This window comes from Talpa occidentalis, unplaced genomic scaffold (assembly GCF_014898055.3).
Source record: "Talpa occidentalis isolate TD23 unplaced genomic scaffold, MPIMG_talOcc4v2.1 talOcc4.3, whole genome shotgun sequence".
NCBI classification, from domain to species: Eukaryota; Metazoa; Chordata; class Mammalia; order Eulipotyphla; family Talpidae; genus Talpa; species Talpa occidentalis.
The window spans coordinates 14,853,741-14,870,403 of NW_023603184.1; the positions used below are offsets into that span (position 1 = coordinate 14,853,741).

A 16,663-nucleotide genomic window follows, 5' to 3' on the forward strand; every position below is an offset into this window, starting at 1 on the left:
ATGGAAAACTCACCCTCATCATCACTACTACTAGAATGGATCTCAGGAGATGACTCAGATTGGGATGATGAAAATTCTTCTTTCCATTTCTTCCGTTTCTTTGGTGGTGGCTCGGCCTTTACTTTTAACTGTTTAACTTTGGGTTTTGTGGAAGGGGCTTTTGTAGTTGTAGTTTTTGGTGTTGGAGGATCAGAAGTTTTACCACTGCTACTTGGCTTAGATTGAACAGTTCTGCAATATCACAAACATATCATTAATGCATTTAAATCCTATTAAAATAAATTAGACGAAATGAAGAGAATTATTGGTGAAAAGTTTAATTACCTCACTAATATCTCCAAATCCTACACATTTCCAACAATGATTCTCCCCAAATTCTCTTGAAATGTATACTTTACTGACATCCAATATTCATTGATTAGGTACTATTAATTCAATCTTTATTTCTCTCTCTTTACTCTTTCCCTAATGTTATGAACTCATGTTCCAGAGTATGAAGGCTATACAACAATGGGCTTCAGGAAATAATGCATGATAATGATTAAAAACTCTCACAGGCTCTGGTGGTGCCAGGTTTTGATGCAAAGACCCAAGGGCACCTGCCCTAGCGTCCCTCAGAAAGATTTGCTGTATGTTAGTCCTAGAGATTTAGGAGGATAAAAATTCTATTATAAAAATAAGGTTGGCTATTTCCAATATGTCAGATTCTTAATTACACTAGACCTTCAAATAGCACTAAATTGAGAATGTCTAGGATCACACCCCCAATTCCCATATAGATCACAGGGAGTATGGAGAGGTCAGGTATCTTCCAGATTCATGCTCCAGACAATAGACACACACTATATATAATTCTATTGTATACTTGCCAGCTAAAATACAAGTCTGTTTTTTTCCTCAAAATTTCTCATTTCATCTTATGAGTGAAAACTAAATAACAGATTTCAGAAGGCTATCTTACTCCAGGTCACCAAAATCCATAACTCAAATTTTCTGATTCTGAATTCTCCCCGCCCCTCCCCCCACCCCCAATAGGGTGACACTAAAAGGACTCAGGGAGAGAAAAGAGTAACCGTTCCACCATGGCTAGTCATGAGCTTTATAATTCCTGTCAATAGTTTGTAAGTCTTTTTACATACATGACATCACCAGTAGTAAGCCTTCCAAGAATCATTACACAAATAAACACACACACACAAGAAATACCTGATAGTTTGTGAAGACTTATTTCTTGGCTTTTTGGAACACACTCTAACATACTCCTTTTTGTTTGTGTTTTCAATGAACTTCACATATATCCTTTTGTATTTACTTTTTGCATCTCCAAAATAGCCAAGATACTAAAGAAAGAAACACTTTGTATTACATAATTATGCACTCCATACATAAAATATTACTTTGTCAGTTCTATCAATATTGAAAAACTTAATGCAAGTTTTCAAAATGTAGCTGTGGCCAGGCTTACTTCACTCTGAATAAAATTGCCAGGTTTATTCTTAACTGCAAGCCCACATATATAGCAATCTCATTGGACTAATCATCAGGTGCTTTCTTAACTCAATGTCATTAAACAATTACATTAGTACAAAAGAATAATTTTTCTTAGTTTTCTGACAAATCAGGATATAGGGCAGAATAATCAATATAAGAAAGCTCCTGGATCCATCTGAACTCTTCATAGTCTAACACTAATTCCTTTCCTTTATTTCGATTCAGCAAGATTATAATTAAATTTTAAGTAATTGGTATTTACACAATGATTTTATTTTTAAATCAGTTTATAAGAGTATGTCTATAGCTCAAATTTTATACTGTTTTATATCAGAAATGCTTAATATAAAGTATATATTTAAGTTTAAAACATTTATATTTCCCCCAGAATCACTCTCAACAAGATAAGAAGGCTAATGTAAAAAAGTATTTTACTTACACTATTTGTAGCAGCAAATTCTCTTTGCCCATCTCGAATTTCAGGAACAAACTTCTGTAATAAAGCTTTTTGTACTTTCCAAATAGCTGGAGGTTCTTTTCCTGTTTTTAAAGCCTCCTATAATAAGCAGAATTAATTACACTTATAAAATAACAACATATTTATATATCCATAGAGTTGAAAAGAATCTTAAAGACTTATTTGGCTCAATCTTTCACTTTTTACCTAGTTGAAGTCCCACAATAATTCTTAATCTTGTCATTCAGTTTCTTCTTAAATTCTTATGAAGCACACCAATATGCAGAGTAGCCCATTACTCTTTTGTATGGCTATGGCCAAGTCCTCCACATGATACTCATACACTGCTTGTGCAATTTTGTAACAATATGTACATATTCACAAAGACCAGAAGCAAATATCCTAAAACATTAGTTAATTGTAAATGAGAGGACAAAAATTTGAATGTTATTTTCCTCATTGTACCTTTAAATGTCATTCCTATCCATGCCAACTAAAAAAATCAAAAGCAAATGAATAAAAAACCTGAAAATAGGTTTTCTTAAATATAGTTAAAAATTTTTTGTATGAAATTGTAACATTCTACTCATAGTTTTACAAGTTCAGATTTTGAAAACAAATCTGATTTGACTTTCACATTATACTCCTGTTATTTAAATTGACATCTACTAGTTTGATTTTATTAACACTCACGATAACATGAGATAATCACATTTTTGCAGTTAAACAAGATAGATACATGCTATTAAGGTCATCATGAAGGTTATCATAGGCAAGCCCACTAAACGAGGACATTTACATCTGTGAAAATTCACATCACCTTTAAAGTCTCTATGTCTTCAATCTTTATAACAAATTCATCACGTTCTCTGTATTGACCTTCTCCTCCACTTTCTATGTTCTCGTCATCTGTAAAACCTTCAATGGCAACAGCATCTTGCCCTTTCGCAAACTGGTCTGAAGGAAGACCATCAAGTTCGATAGGCTTTGGGTGTTCTGTAGAGTTTACATTTTCCAGGATATTTACTGCAGATGAAGTAGAGTAGAGAGATTCTTGCTTAACTGTACCCACAGTGGTGGAGGAAGTAGTAGCAGAACCAGTAGTACTGGTAGATGGGTTAGTAGTTGCTACCTGTAGGGCTTCTGAAACTAGACCAAGCATATGCAAATCAGTAATACAAATAATTCAACATTTACTTGTATTCAGTAAAATTTGCACAGTTTAAAGACAGACTTGATTATTTATGCAATCAAAGTGTTTGAAATGATGAAAATCACAGTAAAGACATTAAGGGATGGCTGTTAACTTCCCAGAATCGAAGTAAGAATTACATCCCAATGAGGATCAGACTGAGAACCTCGCTTTGGTAGGACTTTAGTAGCACAAAGATATTTTAAAAGAATAGACATATAAAAGTGATACAAGATAAAAGGAGTTAGCTGATCAAAGCTGTGAAGGATTCCCCAAAGAAAAGCTGATTAGATATGGGAAAGAAAACAATACCCCCCAAATACTTTGAAACCACACTAGAAACTACAGAAAATATTGTGTACTAAAAATACCAGACAAAACGGACAAATTCCTGGAATGGCACAAATTATGAAAAAGGATTCAAGAAGAAACAGAATGTCTGAACAGACCAATAACAGAGAGAATAAAATATATGCCTCACAAGCATAAGCACTGGACCAAATGAGCTCACAAATGGATTTCAGCAGTTCACAAATGGATTTCAACTAATGCCAATCCATCATTTATTCCAAAAAATAGGAAACATTTTTTTTAAAAAAAATTTATTTATTTATGCATACAGAGCTGGGGTACAGGCCACAGATGGGGGGGGGGTGAGAGGATTCACCCAGAGACAGAGTGGGGAACAGAACAGGCAGTCTGACTAAAGTACATTGCTGAGGGGAGCATCAGGGGAGACAGGGGAGGTCTGCTTCGCCATGTCGGTTGCTCCCTGGTGGGCTGGGGATCAAACTTGTGCTGCAGACGCTGCGGATTGCTTCATAGTGTGGGGCTTAACCTCTTGTACCACCAGGGAGGCCCCAGGAGGAAACATTTCTAAACTAAGTTTATGAGGCCAGTATCACTTAAACCAGACAAAAACACCATGACAAAACTATAGACTAATATCCTTTATGAATATAAATATAAAAATCAACAAAATATGAACAAGTCTACTAATCATAAAAAGAATTACACATCATGATCAAGTGGATTTTATCCCAGGAATACATGCTTAGTTCACCATTTCACAAACACCTTATTAACATAACAAGGGACAAAGCCACAGGATCATCTCCTTATGTGCAGAAAAAGCATTCAGCAAAATTCACTATTGTGAATTTAAGCATTTTCATGATGAAAACACTGAACAACCTGAAAATTGACAGGAATTTCTTTACCATGATAAAAGACCAGCGATCCCTTTGCTTTAATGAACTACAGGCAGCAGGGGCGAGTGATCACGGGGTAATATGCAAAAGCTGTCCCTGATGAAAGTACTCTCTGCTTTGAGTGATGGAGGGATTCAGAGGGAATCAGAGCTCAACCTGAGGCAAATCCAGAGCTATGAAACACAGAAAAAAGGAAAAGCAGATTGGCAAGGAAAGTAAATGAATTAAAGTGCTTGACAACTAACTGGAGCAAAGTTCTCTTGATTTTAGCTAACATGGGACCGGAGGGGCTGAGGGTCTTGCAACAGTGACCATCTCAATGAGGTGGTCCTACCTGTTTTGTACTCCAAATTAAACAGCCTACCTGTTCTGTACTCCAAATTAAAAACTACCCTTTTATAGCTATTGAAGTTAGGAAGGTATTAAATGGAGCTCTAGTGTTCAAAAGTCTTTATATTGTCCAGGAAAGTAAGGTATTAACGGATTTTGAGAAGTTGAAAATGCATATTATAATTTCTATTATGACAAGAAAAAGAACATAACATTTAACCAAAATAATCAAGGTGGGGGAGAGCTGGTAAAAATAGAGATGACACAAGACTGACCATGAATTGATGATTATTAAAACTAAATGTTGCATAAATTGGCTTAATTATACCAATGATCATACCTTTGCTTATGTCTGAAAATATACACTCATAATAAAATGTTAAGCAAATATTTTTAAATTAATTAATTTTTAAATATTTATTTATATATTTATACAAGCACTGGGTACAGTCAGAAGCACGGGAGGGTTAGAGAATTCACCAGAGCCAGAGCAGGGAGTAGAGCAGGCAGAAGGACCAAAGTACGCTGCTGAGGGGAGCAGTGGGCACAACAGGAGAGGTCTGCGTGCCATGTGGGACCCTCCTCCGGTGGCCGGGGAGCAGCCGGGAATCGAACCGGCGCTGTAGAGGCTGCAGGCAGCTTCCCAACCCAGAGCTCCATCGCTGCGCCACCAGGGGAGGCCCACTAAGCAAATATTTTTAAAAATAATGCATCATTTCCAAATTAGTAGAGGGAAAATGTATTAATACTCTATGACACAGAAACAAAAGTATAGTGTTTAGTGATATAAACACAGGTGGTAAAATTGTAAAAGAATAGTAAAGATTATGACCCAACTCAAATAATGCTTAGTTCTGGAGGCTATGAGTCAGGTTTAATTTAATACTCAATTTATTTCCATAGTTTCTTACTTTCAAATAAGTAGCATTTAACACCATAAATTTTCTCATTTGCCCCACACTCTTGGCACATTCTATTGGTTTCAAAATACAATGCTCCACTGTCCTTTCTAAATTGTTTGTTGTTGCATTTTCAGATTTATGGTAATTTTATCATGAGTGTGTTTTCCTTATATATTTTGTATTTCCATATTACTTCACAAAGAAAAATACTCTGAAAGACAACAGAAATGTGGAAAAATATACTAAAATGCTAAATATAAGATTAGTGAGGCAATATTAAAAACAGAAATGGGAAATTAAATGGAAAAAGATTTTTATTATGATCAAAGGAAATTTAACTGTTAAATTTTATGCACCCAATTAAATGGGTTCAAAACACATCAAGTAAATAATATTTAAAAAACAATAAAACATAGTTGGAAATTTTAACACACCTTTTCCAGGAATCAACAGATCAAGTAATCTAAAAACAAGCATAGGGAGGATTTTTAAAAACTTTTTATTAAAATTTTCAAGCATACACAAAAGTAGAAAACACTCTCAAGTACCATAAGCCAGCTGAAACAATGCTGAACATTTTGGTATAGTTCTTTCATCTAAACATTATCCTTTTTATATTTTCTGGAATATTTAAGGCAAATTCCACAGACCAGTCATTTACCTCTAACATACATACTGTCCCTTATTACAGTAAACATAAAATATAAAGATAAAGAAAGATCTGAACAAATTACCGAATAAAATCTATTAGCACTTGCTGTTTATGGACTATTTATAAAAACAGACCATTTACTGGGACATAGATTGGCCTGGCCCCTATAAAAGAAAGTGTGGAGGTGTCTCAAAATATTAAAAACAGATCTACTATATGATTCAGCAATTCCACTCCTTGGTGTCTACACAAAGAATGCAAAAACACAAATTTGAAGGGGACACACACACACTTCTGTGTTCATGTAACAACCAAACTGCCCAATGACAGAATAGTGGATTAAGATGTGGTATATATTCACAATCAAATACTCAGATATAAAAAAGGTGGACTTTTGCCATTCGTAATAATATTGATGGAACTGAGCCAGGTAGGATAATGCGAAGGGAAATAAGTCATAAGGAGAAAGACAAATACTGAATGAATTCAACTTACTGAGATGAATTTCAAAGATACAAACTACCAAAACATAGTCAAGAAGAAATAGCTCTCTATCAAATATTGGCTCTCTATCAAATAAATTGAATTCATAGTTTAAATTTCTGACAAAGAAAAGTCTAGGTCCAGATGAATTCACTAGTAATTTCAACCAACCATTTGTTGAAGAAATAATACAACCCAGTCTCTTGCAGAAAATAGAAAAGGAGGAATACTCCCCAATTCATTTATGAGGTCAGAAATAACCAAACACCAAAACCAGACAAAGTCGTTATAAAAAGAAAACTATAGAGCAATATTCATTGTGAACACAGATGCAAAAAGTATTAGAAAATTGAATCCATCAATGTATAAAAATGATAATATATCAGTCAGTGGGATATACTCTGGAGAATGCAAGGCCACAAATATATTTGAAAATAAATCAAAACTTGTCATTCACCATGCAGAGAGATTAAGTACATAATCATCAGATGGAGAAGCATGATACAATTCAACCTTCACTTATTATAAAAACTCAGTAAACTAGGAAATATAAGTTAACTAATAAGATAAAAGAAATGTGAACATCATACTTAATGGCCAAAGATTCAGTTCTTTCCCTCAAAGATTAAGAACATGTTCAGGATGTCCAAACTCACCATTCTTCAAAGCAGCATACAGGATGTTCTAAACTATGTGTTAAGATAGGTACTAAAAAGATGTAAGATTGGAAAAGAAATAAAACTAACCTTATTTGCAAATGACATTTTCTACATTGACAATCCTGTGGAAGTCCCCCTTTCCCAAATCCTACAAAAACTGACTTATGCAAATTCACAGATCTTAGGATCAACATACACCAACTAATAATTAGAATTTAAAATTTTCCAGTGTGGGCCTTCCTGGTGGCACAGTGTAAAAGTCTCAGCACTATCAAGCTATCGCCAGCTACTGTGGCATGAGTTTGATCCCCAGCCAGGGAGCTAACCCACATGGCACAGCAGACCTCTCCTGTCTCACCCACTGCTCCCCTCAGCAGTGTATTTCAGTAGATCCACCTGATCTGCTCCCCACTCTGTCTCTGGTGAATCCTCTCATCCCCTGCACCTCTGACCTAAACCCAGTTCTTCTATGCATAAATACATAAAATATTTAAAAAAAAATTTTTTTCCAGTGATCTCTGTTCAATAAAAGACCTGACAGTAAGGACTAGATTGATGGTGATGATTTTTTTTTTTAAAAAAGATTTATTTATTTATACAAGCACTTGGTACAGTCAGAAGCGCAGGAGGGTAAGAGAATTCACCAGAGCCAGAGCGGGGAGCAGAACAGGCAGACTGATGAAGTACACTGCTGAGGGGAGCAGCGGGCGGCAGCAGGAGAGGTCTGCGCGCCATGCGGGACCCTCCTCCGGTGGCCAGGGAGCAGCCAGGGATCGAACCGGCGCTGCAAAGGCTGCGGGCAGCTTCGCAACCCAGCGCTCAACCGCTGCGCCACCGGGGAGGCCCCTTGATGGTGATGATTTTAACTGAAAATGAGAGAATAATAGTTATCTGGAAAAAACTAGTTTTAGACCCACATTTTAGGATAGAGATTACAGCCTAGTGTCTGAGCTTAAAAAAAAAAAAAAAAAAAAAAAAAAAGGAAAGGACAGAATTCTAAAGAAAAACCTGTTCAAAGGTTCACAATTGTAAAAGGGGGTTCACAGGTCAAAGTTGTCACAGAAGAAGGAAAGTGGAAAGAGTGGAACAAGAGACTAAATATGGAAAGAGAAAATGTTTACGTATCTAAAATTTTTTTCCTAGGAACACTAAGAAGTACTTCAAAGTAGAGAATAACCATCAGTTTTCATTTTTTATAAAGACAAATTGATGACAATGTGGAGGATAGACTGGTACAGAGGCCGGTAATAAGTCTGTTATAATAGTCCAAGAAAGAGATGATGAATTCTTGCAGATGAGAAAGCATTAGGTATGGTAAAAAGAGTTTCAAGGACCTAACAGTAGGATTGGATCGATGTTGATGAGTTTAACTAAAAAATGAGATAACAGCTGTAAGAAACTAATTTTATTTATTAATTTTTTTAAGTGAAGTAGCATTGCATTACAATGTTACATGTTTCAGGTGTGCATCAATGGAAATCAATGTTTATCTACTACATTAAGTTCATCACTCAAAGTCCAGTTCTGTCATTCACCACCATGTAGTTGTCCCTTTGTCCCAATACTCACCTTAGGTTAGTGTTTTAGAATAGTGATTACAAAAGATTTGTTCTAGAAATGCAAGAGGGACTATAACAGTAATTGCAAAGCACATTTAATTGAGGGAGAATATAAGAGCTTAACAGGATTAACGACGTCCGTGATGTCTTTGACATGATGCTAATTTCCCTCTATAACAAAATGAGATTTTTTAAAAGAAATTATTTACATTTATTCTTACAGATTATTTGGGATATCATTATTTCATATTAATTTAGTAGCTAAAGGTGGTCTCAAGTAAAGAATCTATCAAAAGTATCACAAAATAAGGTTTAATTCTTAAAATACCACTCTATACAAGAGAACTCAGCAGAAATACTGACTATAGAAACAGAAAAATCTCAGTTCAGATTCTAGCCCCATCACCTAAGTAGCTGTATGAACCTGGGCAATTCATTTACTTCCAATTAAATCATCTGTGTATCAGAGATAACAATGCATATCTCAAAATACTGATACTGGTTCCTGGTAGAGAGAGTAGTTATTTTATCGTTAAATTTTTTTCTTAATATGTTTCTTAAAATATTGTTTTTATACTTACCTGTCATTTATATAAAGCAGTGTTCCTAAAAAAAGCTGTTCTAAATGTTCCTTTAACCAGAGTAAAATGAAAAACATACCCAGTAATTTGGGCATATAATCTGGAGTCAACACAAAAGCTTTAAATTTAATTTATATTAATTGTGTGTTGTAAACAACATAACCATACTTGAAAGTAAAATGTTATCTTCAGGTATAATTGGCATACCAAGAAAATATCCCAATTTGTATACTTATTGTAATAAGGTCCCCACTACAAAGCCTCATATCCGTAAAACACCTCAAGATATCTTAGATTAGGGAAAGCTGGAAATTATACTATGTAAATTATGTTGCATGTAGCAAAAAGAAAAACCAGAGTTTTCCTATAGGTAAGGAACATTTAAAAAACATGTTCCTAAGATACAAACCTATGCATTTTGTCCTGAAAATTTATCGCAGACCTACTTCATAGCTAAGAAATTTATAACCCAGAAAAATATATGGTGGCAGTGGTGATTATGTACGTGTGTATACATGCCTGCATGTATACACACAGAGAGAAAAATAATAGTGGAAAGTCATATTCATGAATCTAAAAACTTTACCTGTTTTTTTCTTTTTATCAGAAGTAGCATCCAAAGTAGTTAAGGTAGTAGAGGCGCTTTTATAAATATCATGACTGCATATTCCAGAGTCATCTTCATCTGACGAAAATGAAGATAAATGATCCAAGTTTTTAAGATCATTATCAACTTTTTCCAATGGACTGTTACTCCCTGTTTCAGACACTAAAGGTGTGGGTGTTGTAGATGAAGTCTTTGGGAGGGGTGGGGGACAAAAGGTACGAACAATTTGGGTCCCTGGTCGTTTAGTCCTGTTAGGCATTCTCACAGCAAGGGTAGAAAACTGCTGCTTGGGTCCAGATTTCAGAAAATCTAAGAAAGAGGCAATAAATCCTGTTTTAACCTCTGGCTGTTTTTCTTCTACTTCTTTGATCTTTTGTCTCATTTTTTCGTGATGCTGATAACCATCATGGCAGCTTTCCGAGGAAGGAGGAGCATATGGTAAATATGTATCTGTTCCCCTTGGATTTTGACGTTTGCTGTGAGCAGGTCTTTTCAGCTGTTTCTGGTTACTGTTCTCTTCTTCTTTAGTTTGTCCTTTTCCTTTAGTTTTTTTCTTCTGAAGGCTAAAATGCATTAAATCTTGGTTTTCTTCTTCAATCTTGACACTGATTGCATCCCCAGGTTGGGCCATGGTCAACAGTGCAAGAGCACTCCTTGTTGGGTTCATAGACACACCACTGTCATCACCCCCTAAAGTGAATTCACTCTCTGATGTGGCACTCTCTCCACTTATACTTCTACTACTGGAAACAATCTCTTGGTTTTTGTTATTGCTTAATGTACTATCAACAGGAACTTCGCTATCTTCTTCAGATTCATGATTGGTAGAAGACTGTTTCTTGAATGGACCAGAACTTTGCTCTTGGACTTCATGACTTGGTCCAACCACTGGTGAAGTTACTTTAGATGCTTTATTTTGACCAGGTGTGTCAATATGCTGTTGATCAAGAGACATTTTTGACTGAAGGCTAGGTACTGGTGGAAGGTTTACAGTAACTTGATTTCCATTTAAGGAAATATCACTTATATTCTGTGGCTTTCCTACTGTAGCTGTTATGGAATTAAAATCAGAAGTCACATGCCCAGTATCTAATGGTTGCTGAAAATGATTTTTAGAATCACCATCTTCAACAGCTGGAATGGTTTCATCTGAAGTTGCCTTGGAAAAATCAGAAGGTGTAACCCCACAAGCTGCTGCTGTAGCTGCTAAAATATCATCCACATTTGATAAAATATTTCTTTCATCACTGAGAAGCATTGCCTCTGGGAAACATATTGAACCAAGAGAAACAAACTGGTTCTTTGAATCATGTTGATTTGTTTCACTAAAATGGCCTTTTGTTGTTAGATGTTGTTGTAAGGGTTTTGAAGACTCAGAGAGGTCCATTTTCATAATTTCAGAATTTTGAGGATGAAGTTGTTGCTGAGAATGATCACCATTGCTTTGAATAACATGACCATCAATTTGAAGGAATGGATGCACTATTTGTTGTGGACTTTGAACACGCTGTACTTGTAAAGGTGCCTTTACTTGTCCTAAACCTGCTTGCAGTATAGACTGCTGAAGAATTTGTAAATCACATGTAGGATCTAAAAGGACCTGTGTATTAGGAAGAGATGCCTGACGGCCATGCCCTAAAGCATGATCTGGAATTTGAATCTGAGATGAGGCATTAATAATTTGATCATGCTGTTCTTGGACCTTGGCTTCATGTACCTTATGTATAAGAGAATGCTGCTGGTTTGGGTCTTTAGTATTCAACCTTATTTGTGGAGTTTGCATTAAATTAGTTGCTGTCTTAATTTCTAAGGAAGCTGCATTATCGACTTGACCAATTTGTTGGTTCAGCTGTGTCACTGAACCAACCATAGTTTCTTCTTTTTTTGATACTTGTAAAGCAATCCCAACAACTTGATCTTCAAGACGGGAATTACTTCTGATTACACTCTGAGAATACCTGTCATCTGCCTTTGACACTTTATAAGTTGATTCTTGAGCATTAATTTCCCCATCTGATAGCCTTTGTGTTGATGACTCAAGAGACACTTGTGGCTGTAATACCTGTAACTCTTGCATTGGAAAATCATCGTCTTGCTTTGAAGATGTATACACAGTTGAGTCAAGTTTTCTTTCGGCATAGGTCTTTGGATCAGGGGAAGGTATGTTATTCTGTAATGTCTGACAATGAGTAGAAGACACAAAAGATGATGGCTGGACAGCAGGCAAAAATTTTTGGGACTGGGGAGATGATGACCCTTGATTCTGAACATTCTGGGAAGAATGCATAGAAATATAATTCTGAGTTGGGCTAGAATCTGGCAAATTCTGAGCCCGAGAGGCAGAAGAATAAGAGAGAGAAGGGGGCGTTAATGTGAGGGACTGCCCAGAAGCAAAGCTTTCTGAAGGACTAACAACTGACAAAACTTGTGACTGAGATGAATAACTAACTTGTGTCTGGCTAACTGGTGATAAACCCTGAGAGTGACCAGATGAATAACTCTGTGACTGGCTAACTGAAGAGAGATCTCTTGTTTGAGCAGAGTAATTCTCATTTGTAACTGAAGATAATATCTCTTGCTGATTAGATGAATAATTTAGCGTCTGATTTTCAGAAGTCATAGTCTGAGATGACCCAGAAAAAGTCAATGTTTTATATAAGGAAGGCAATTTTTCAACTTTGCTGGACCTATAAACCTGTGAATGAACAATAGATGGCACATTATGTGGCTGAACTAAACCATAATTTTGAGACTGACTAACTGATAAAAGGCTTGGTAGCTGTGCTGTAGAATATATTTGTGCTTGGCCCGATACTACAGAACTCTGGTTATGTAAAGGCTTGGAATAGCTTAGTGTTTGTACAGGAGGAATAATATTTTGAGGTTTGGGAGTCTTAGTTGATGTTAGTGGTTGTTTTGCAGAACAGCTTTTTACTTCTGTAGTAGAAGGATACCCTGATGATGGAATTGCAGATGAGTAAGACTGAGCAAGTTCCACTGAGACTTGGGAGGTCTTCTGTTGCAATCCTCCATTGCTCACCTGAGTAGAATCTCCAACTGGACTACAGGATAAAGATGACTGCCTGGTTGTTTCCTGAAAATTAACTACACTTGTATTTGATAGATAACTATGTAAGGAATGCTGTGAACCAGTCAGTTGTGCCTGAATAGACTGGGTACCTGAAGGCCGCTGATGGTGTTTGATAACACTACATTCTCGAAGAAGAGCTCTTTCAATGGAAGCAGTAGAACTAGTAAAGAGAGCTGAATTGTAAGCTTGAGGAGTTTGCTGGGCTCCCCCAAGTCCTGAAGGCAACAAACTAAACTGAGGTTGTAAAAGATGGGGTGCAGACTCTTGAGCTGAGCGATATGTTGAAGACTGAGGTGGTATGCTGTTACTTAACGCAGAACTGCCCAGGCGTTCAAATGCCAAAGCGGTTGGAACAGTTCCCTGGGAAGTCTTGATTTGTAGCAAAGGGTCATGAGGACTCAAAATTCCATTTGATGTAGTGTTAAAAGTTGAATCCTGAAGCACCAAAGGTGAGGTGGTAGCAAAGTTTCTATTGCTGAAGGTGGTGGGATGCTGATAAGCAGAAAGGGCGGAGGGTGGAAGTGTTCCAGTGGTTGGCAAGGGTCCAGTAACAAACAGCTCGGCTGCTGCTGAGGAATGCATAGCTATAAAGAGAAAGCAAAATGATCTTTATGCAATCACAGCACAAACACTTACATGTACGTTTTCTTTTATTTAGTTATATATTTTTTATGCATACAAGAACTGGGGTGTAGGCCAGAGGTGTGGAGGGTGAGAGGATTCACCAGAGACAGAGTGGAGAGCAGAACAGGCAGATGTCCTGAAATACATTGCTGAGGGGAGCAATCAGCAGGACAGGAGAGGCCTGTTGCGCCTTGTGGGTTAGTTCCCTGGCCAGGATTGAACTCATGTCTCAGTGGCTGGTAATAGCTTGATGGTGCTGAGACTTTAACCCCTGTGCCACCAAGGAGGCCCTATATGTACATTTTCATAGTAGAAACATTATTTATTAGAAATTTGTCAGACTCTTCAATCTTACAAAGTTTTAACAGGTATGCATTATATAACCTTCAACCCATTAAAACTCCGTAGGATTGAAAAACCTGAAAAAGTTACAAAGGTATTTGAAATTCATATATAAATGATATATAAATGTCAGTTTATATGTAGTTAAGTAAGGTCATCTGAAAATAAGAAACCTGTAAAAATGCACATAATCTCTAGTGATTAATTTACCCTAAAATACCAAGGCAAAATGCCAATGGACAAACCAAAATTTTGATAACATTAAAATTAAAATACAGTCAGTCATCCTATGGGATACACTTAACAATAGTGAGATTAACAGTGCAAAGTTTTGGGTCTTCCTGGTGGCTTGGGTAAGTCTCAGTGCCATTACCACTACGGCCTGAGTTTGATCCAGCCAGGAACTAACCCACATATGGCACAGCAGACCCTTCCTGTCTCACCTGTTTCTCTCCTTAGTGCATTTCAGTAAATCTGCACATTTGATTCCCCACTGTCTTGGTGAATCCTCTCACTCCCCACTTATGCCCCTCCCCATACCTCTGACCTACACCCCAGTTCTTCTATGCAAAAAAAGGTGCAGTTTCTTTTATCCAAATATGTGCATTTTTAGAAATCTCTCGATCTCTTCCATTACAAGTTTTGATTTCCTATGAACAACTTCCAGTAACAACAGATGCACGCTTGTCATAAAATGCTGATCATAAATAGTGTTGTCAAGAAATGCTTAACATTTTAGTCACATTTACCAAAAGTAAAAGAGTGTGTATCTTTGTGATCCAACAGTTCTACTTACAGAAATTAATCCCATGGAAATATTTGCACAAGATATTCATTAGGTATAAACAACCTAAATGTTCAGCAACAGGCGACTGATTAAATAATTACGGCATATCCTAACAACACTGTTGGTATAAACATTAAGTGAAAATATATATATATATTTTGATATATAAAGTTATCAAAAAAGTAAACACCAAACTGTTAACTCCTCTCTAAAAAGTGGGGCTATAGTTTGGAATTATTACTTTCCACTTATATACATTTTTTATTGTTTAAATTTTTGTGTGTGTATAAGCTTCCATCAAAAAATTTTTTGATTTTGGAAAAATGGGAAAAAAAAATTCTGGCTCTTTGAAAACATTCTTTCATTTGTATCCATTAAATGTCAAAAACAGTATTACTACTACAAAGATATAAAACACATAGCTACAATTGAAACATCAATAACATTTAAATTAATGTTTAAAATAATATAATCATATGACAGAATAGTAAGTCTGACTAAACAAAAGTTAGTCCAGAAAGCAAAAACTGGAGCTCTTGTGATTTTTAATGTTCTTTGCTTACACAAAAACAATTCTTTCCTTGGATGCAGAAAAAATGTTGCTAACTAAGGCACACTGGAAAACTTTGTTAATGAAATTTATATCAGAATGATAAACTACTATTTCCTATATTATTGCTTAAAAATATTTCCTCAGGGCTCCCCTGGTGGCGCAGCGGTTGAACGCTGGGCTGCAAGGCTGCCCACAGCCTCTAGCAGTGCCGGTTCATTCCCCGACTGCTGGCAAGGGTCCCACAAAGCAAAACAAAACAAAAAAAAACAACCCTCAAACATGCTCTAACATTTATTTAAAAAAAAATACACCTTAAAAATTACACTTTCTATCATAATGAAAAACAAAAAGATATACAATTAAAAATAAACAATCTGAGGGGAGAAAATAATTGGGAAATGAAATATGAAAAATAAAATAGTAAAGTATAGGTAAATGAAAAACTATACAATTGTTAACTATTATAATGGTTTTCATTAAATAGAATTTTAATCTCTTCAATTAACTTTACATAACACTGATGATTAAATTAGACCCAAAATTATTTTTTACCTTACCATCTACACAACCTAAAGTCACTAAAAAACAAATTAACAATAATGAAGTTCATTCACCAAAAAAGGGATAAATATATGATGTGATGGATATGTTACCATCTCAAATGTTGTGGTTTCACTTTAAATATCTTACAATTTTATGTTAATTACACCTCAATACAACTGAATTTAAAAAAATTTAATCTTTGGGGCCTCCCTGGTTGCCAAGGGTTAAATTAAGTCTCAGTGCTTCCACCACAATGGGCCACTGCTGCGGCTTGAGTTTGATTCCCGGTCAGGGAGCTAATAACCCACATGGCACAACAGACCTCTCCTGTTTCACCCACCATTCCCCTTAGCAATGTGTATCAGCTCCCCTCAGCAATGTATTTCAGTAAGCCTGCTCCCTGCTCTGTCTCTGATGAATCCTCTCACCACCCCTCCGACTCCCCACCACCTCTAGCCTAGACCCAGTTCTTTTATGCAAAAATAAATAAAAAACTTTAATCTTTGCTTCTTTCAAGTAAACAAATATCTAAATCAAGCAATAACTTCACATCTGTCTTCTTAATTTCAATTTGTTAGTTTTTGTAAGACTGCTGAAAC

The 16,663-nt window shown here is 36.0% G+C and overlaps 2 protein-coding genes across 8 annotated transcripts in view; one reads left to right on the top strand and one right to left on the bottom strand.

Moving 5' to 3' along the window:
- Nucleotides 1-16,663, top strand: part of CCDC73 (coiled-coil domain containing 73) — a 221,504-nt gene that overhangs the window by 32,991 nt on the left and 171,850 nt on the right. The gene's annotated exons all lie outside the window — the stretch shown is intronic.
- Nucleotides 1-16,663, bottom strand: part of QSER1 (glutamine and serine rich 1) — a 67,569-nt gene that overhangs the window by 13,258 nt on the left and 37,648 nt on the right. For 3 of the 4 annotated variants that reach the window (XM_037522507.1, XM_054699285.1, XM_037522505.2), the window contains exons 4-8: nt 10,104-13,799; nt 2,769-3,097; nt 1,931-2,047; nt 1,207-1,340; nt 14-231 (exon numbers count right to left, since the gene is read on the bottom strand). In XM_037522507.1, coding sequence (XP_037378404.1) covers nt 14-231; nt 1,207-1,340; nt 1,931-2,047; nt 2,769-3,097; nt 10,104-13,799 — 4,494 coding nt within the window. The remainder of the gene's footprint in view (nt 1-13; nt 232-1,206; nt 1,341-1,930; nt 2,048-2,768; nt 3,098-10,103; nt 13,800-16,663) is intronic. The other variant, XM_037522506.2, reaches the window with a different exon arrangement.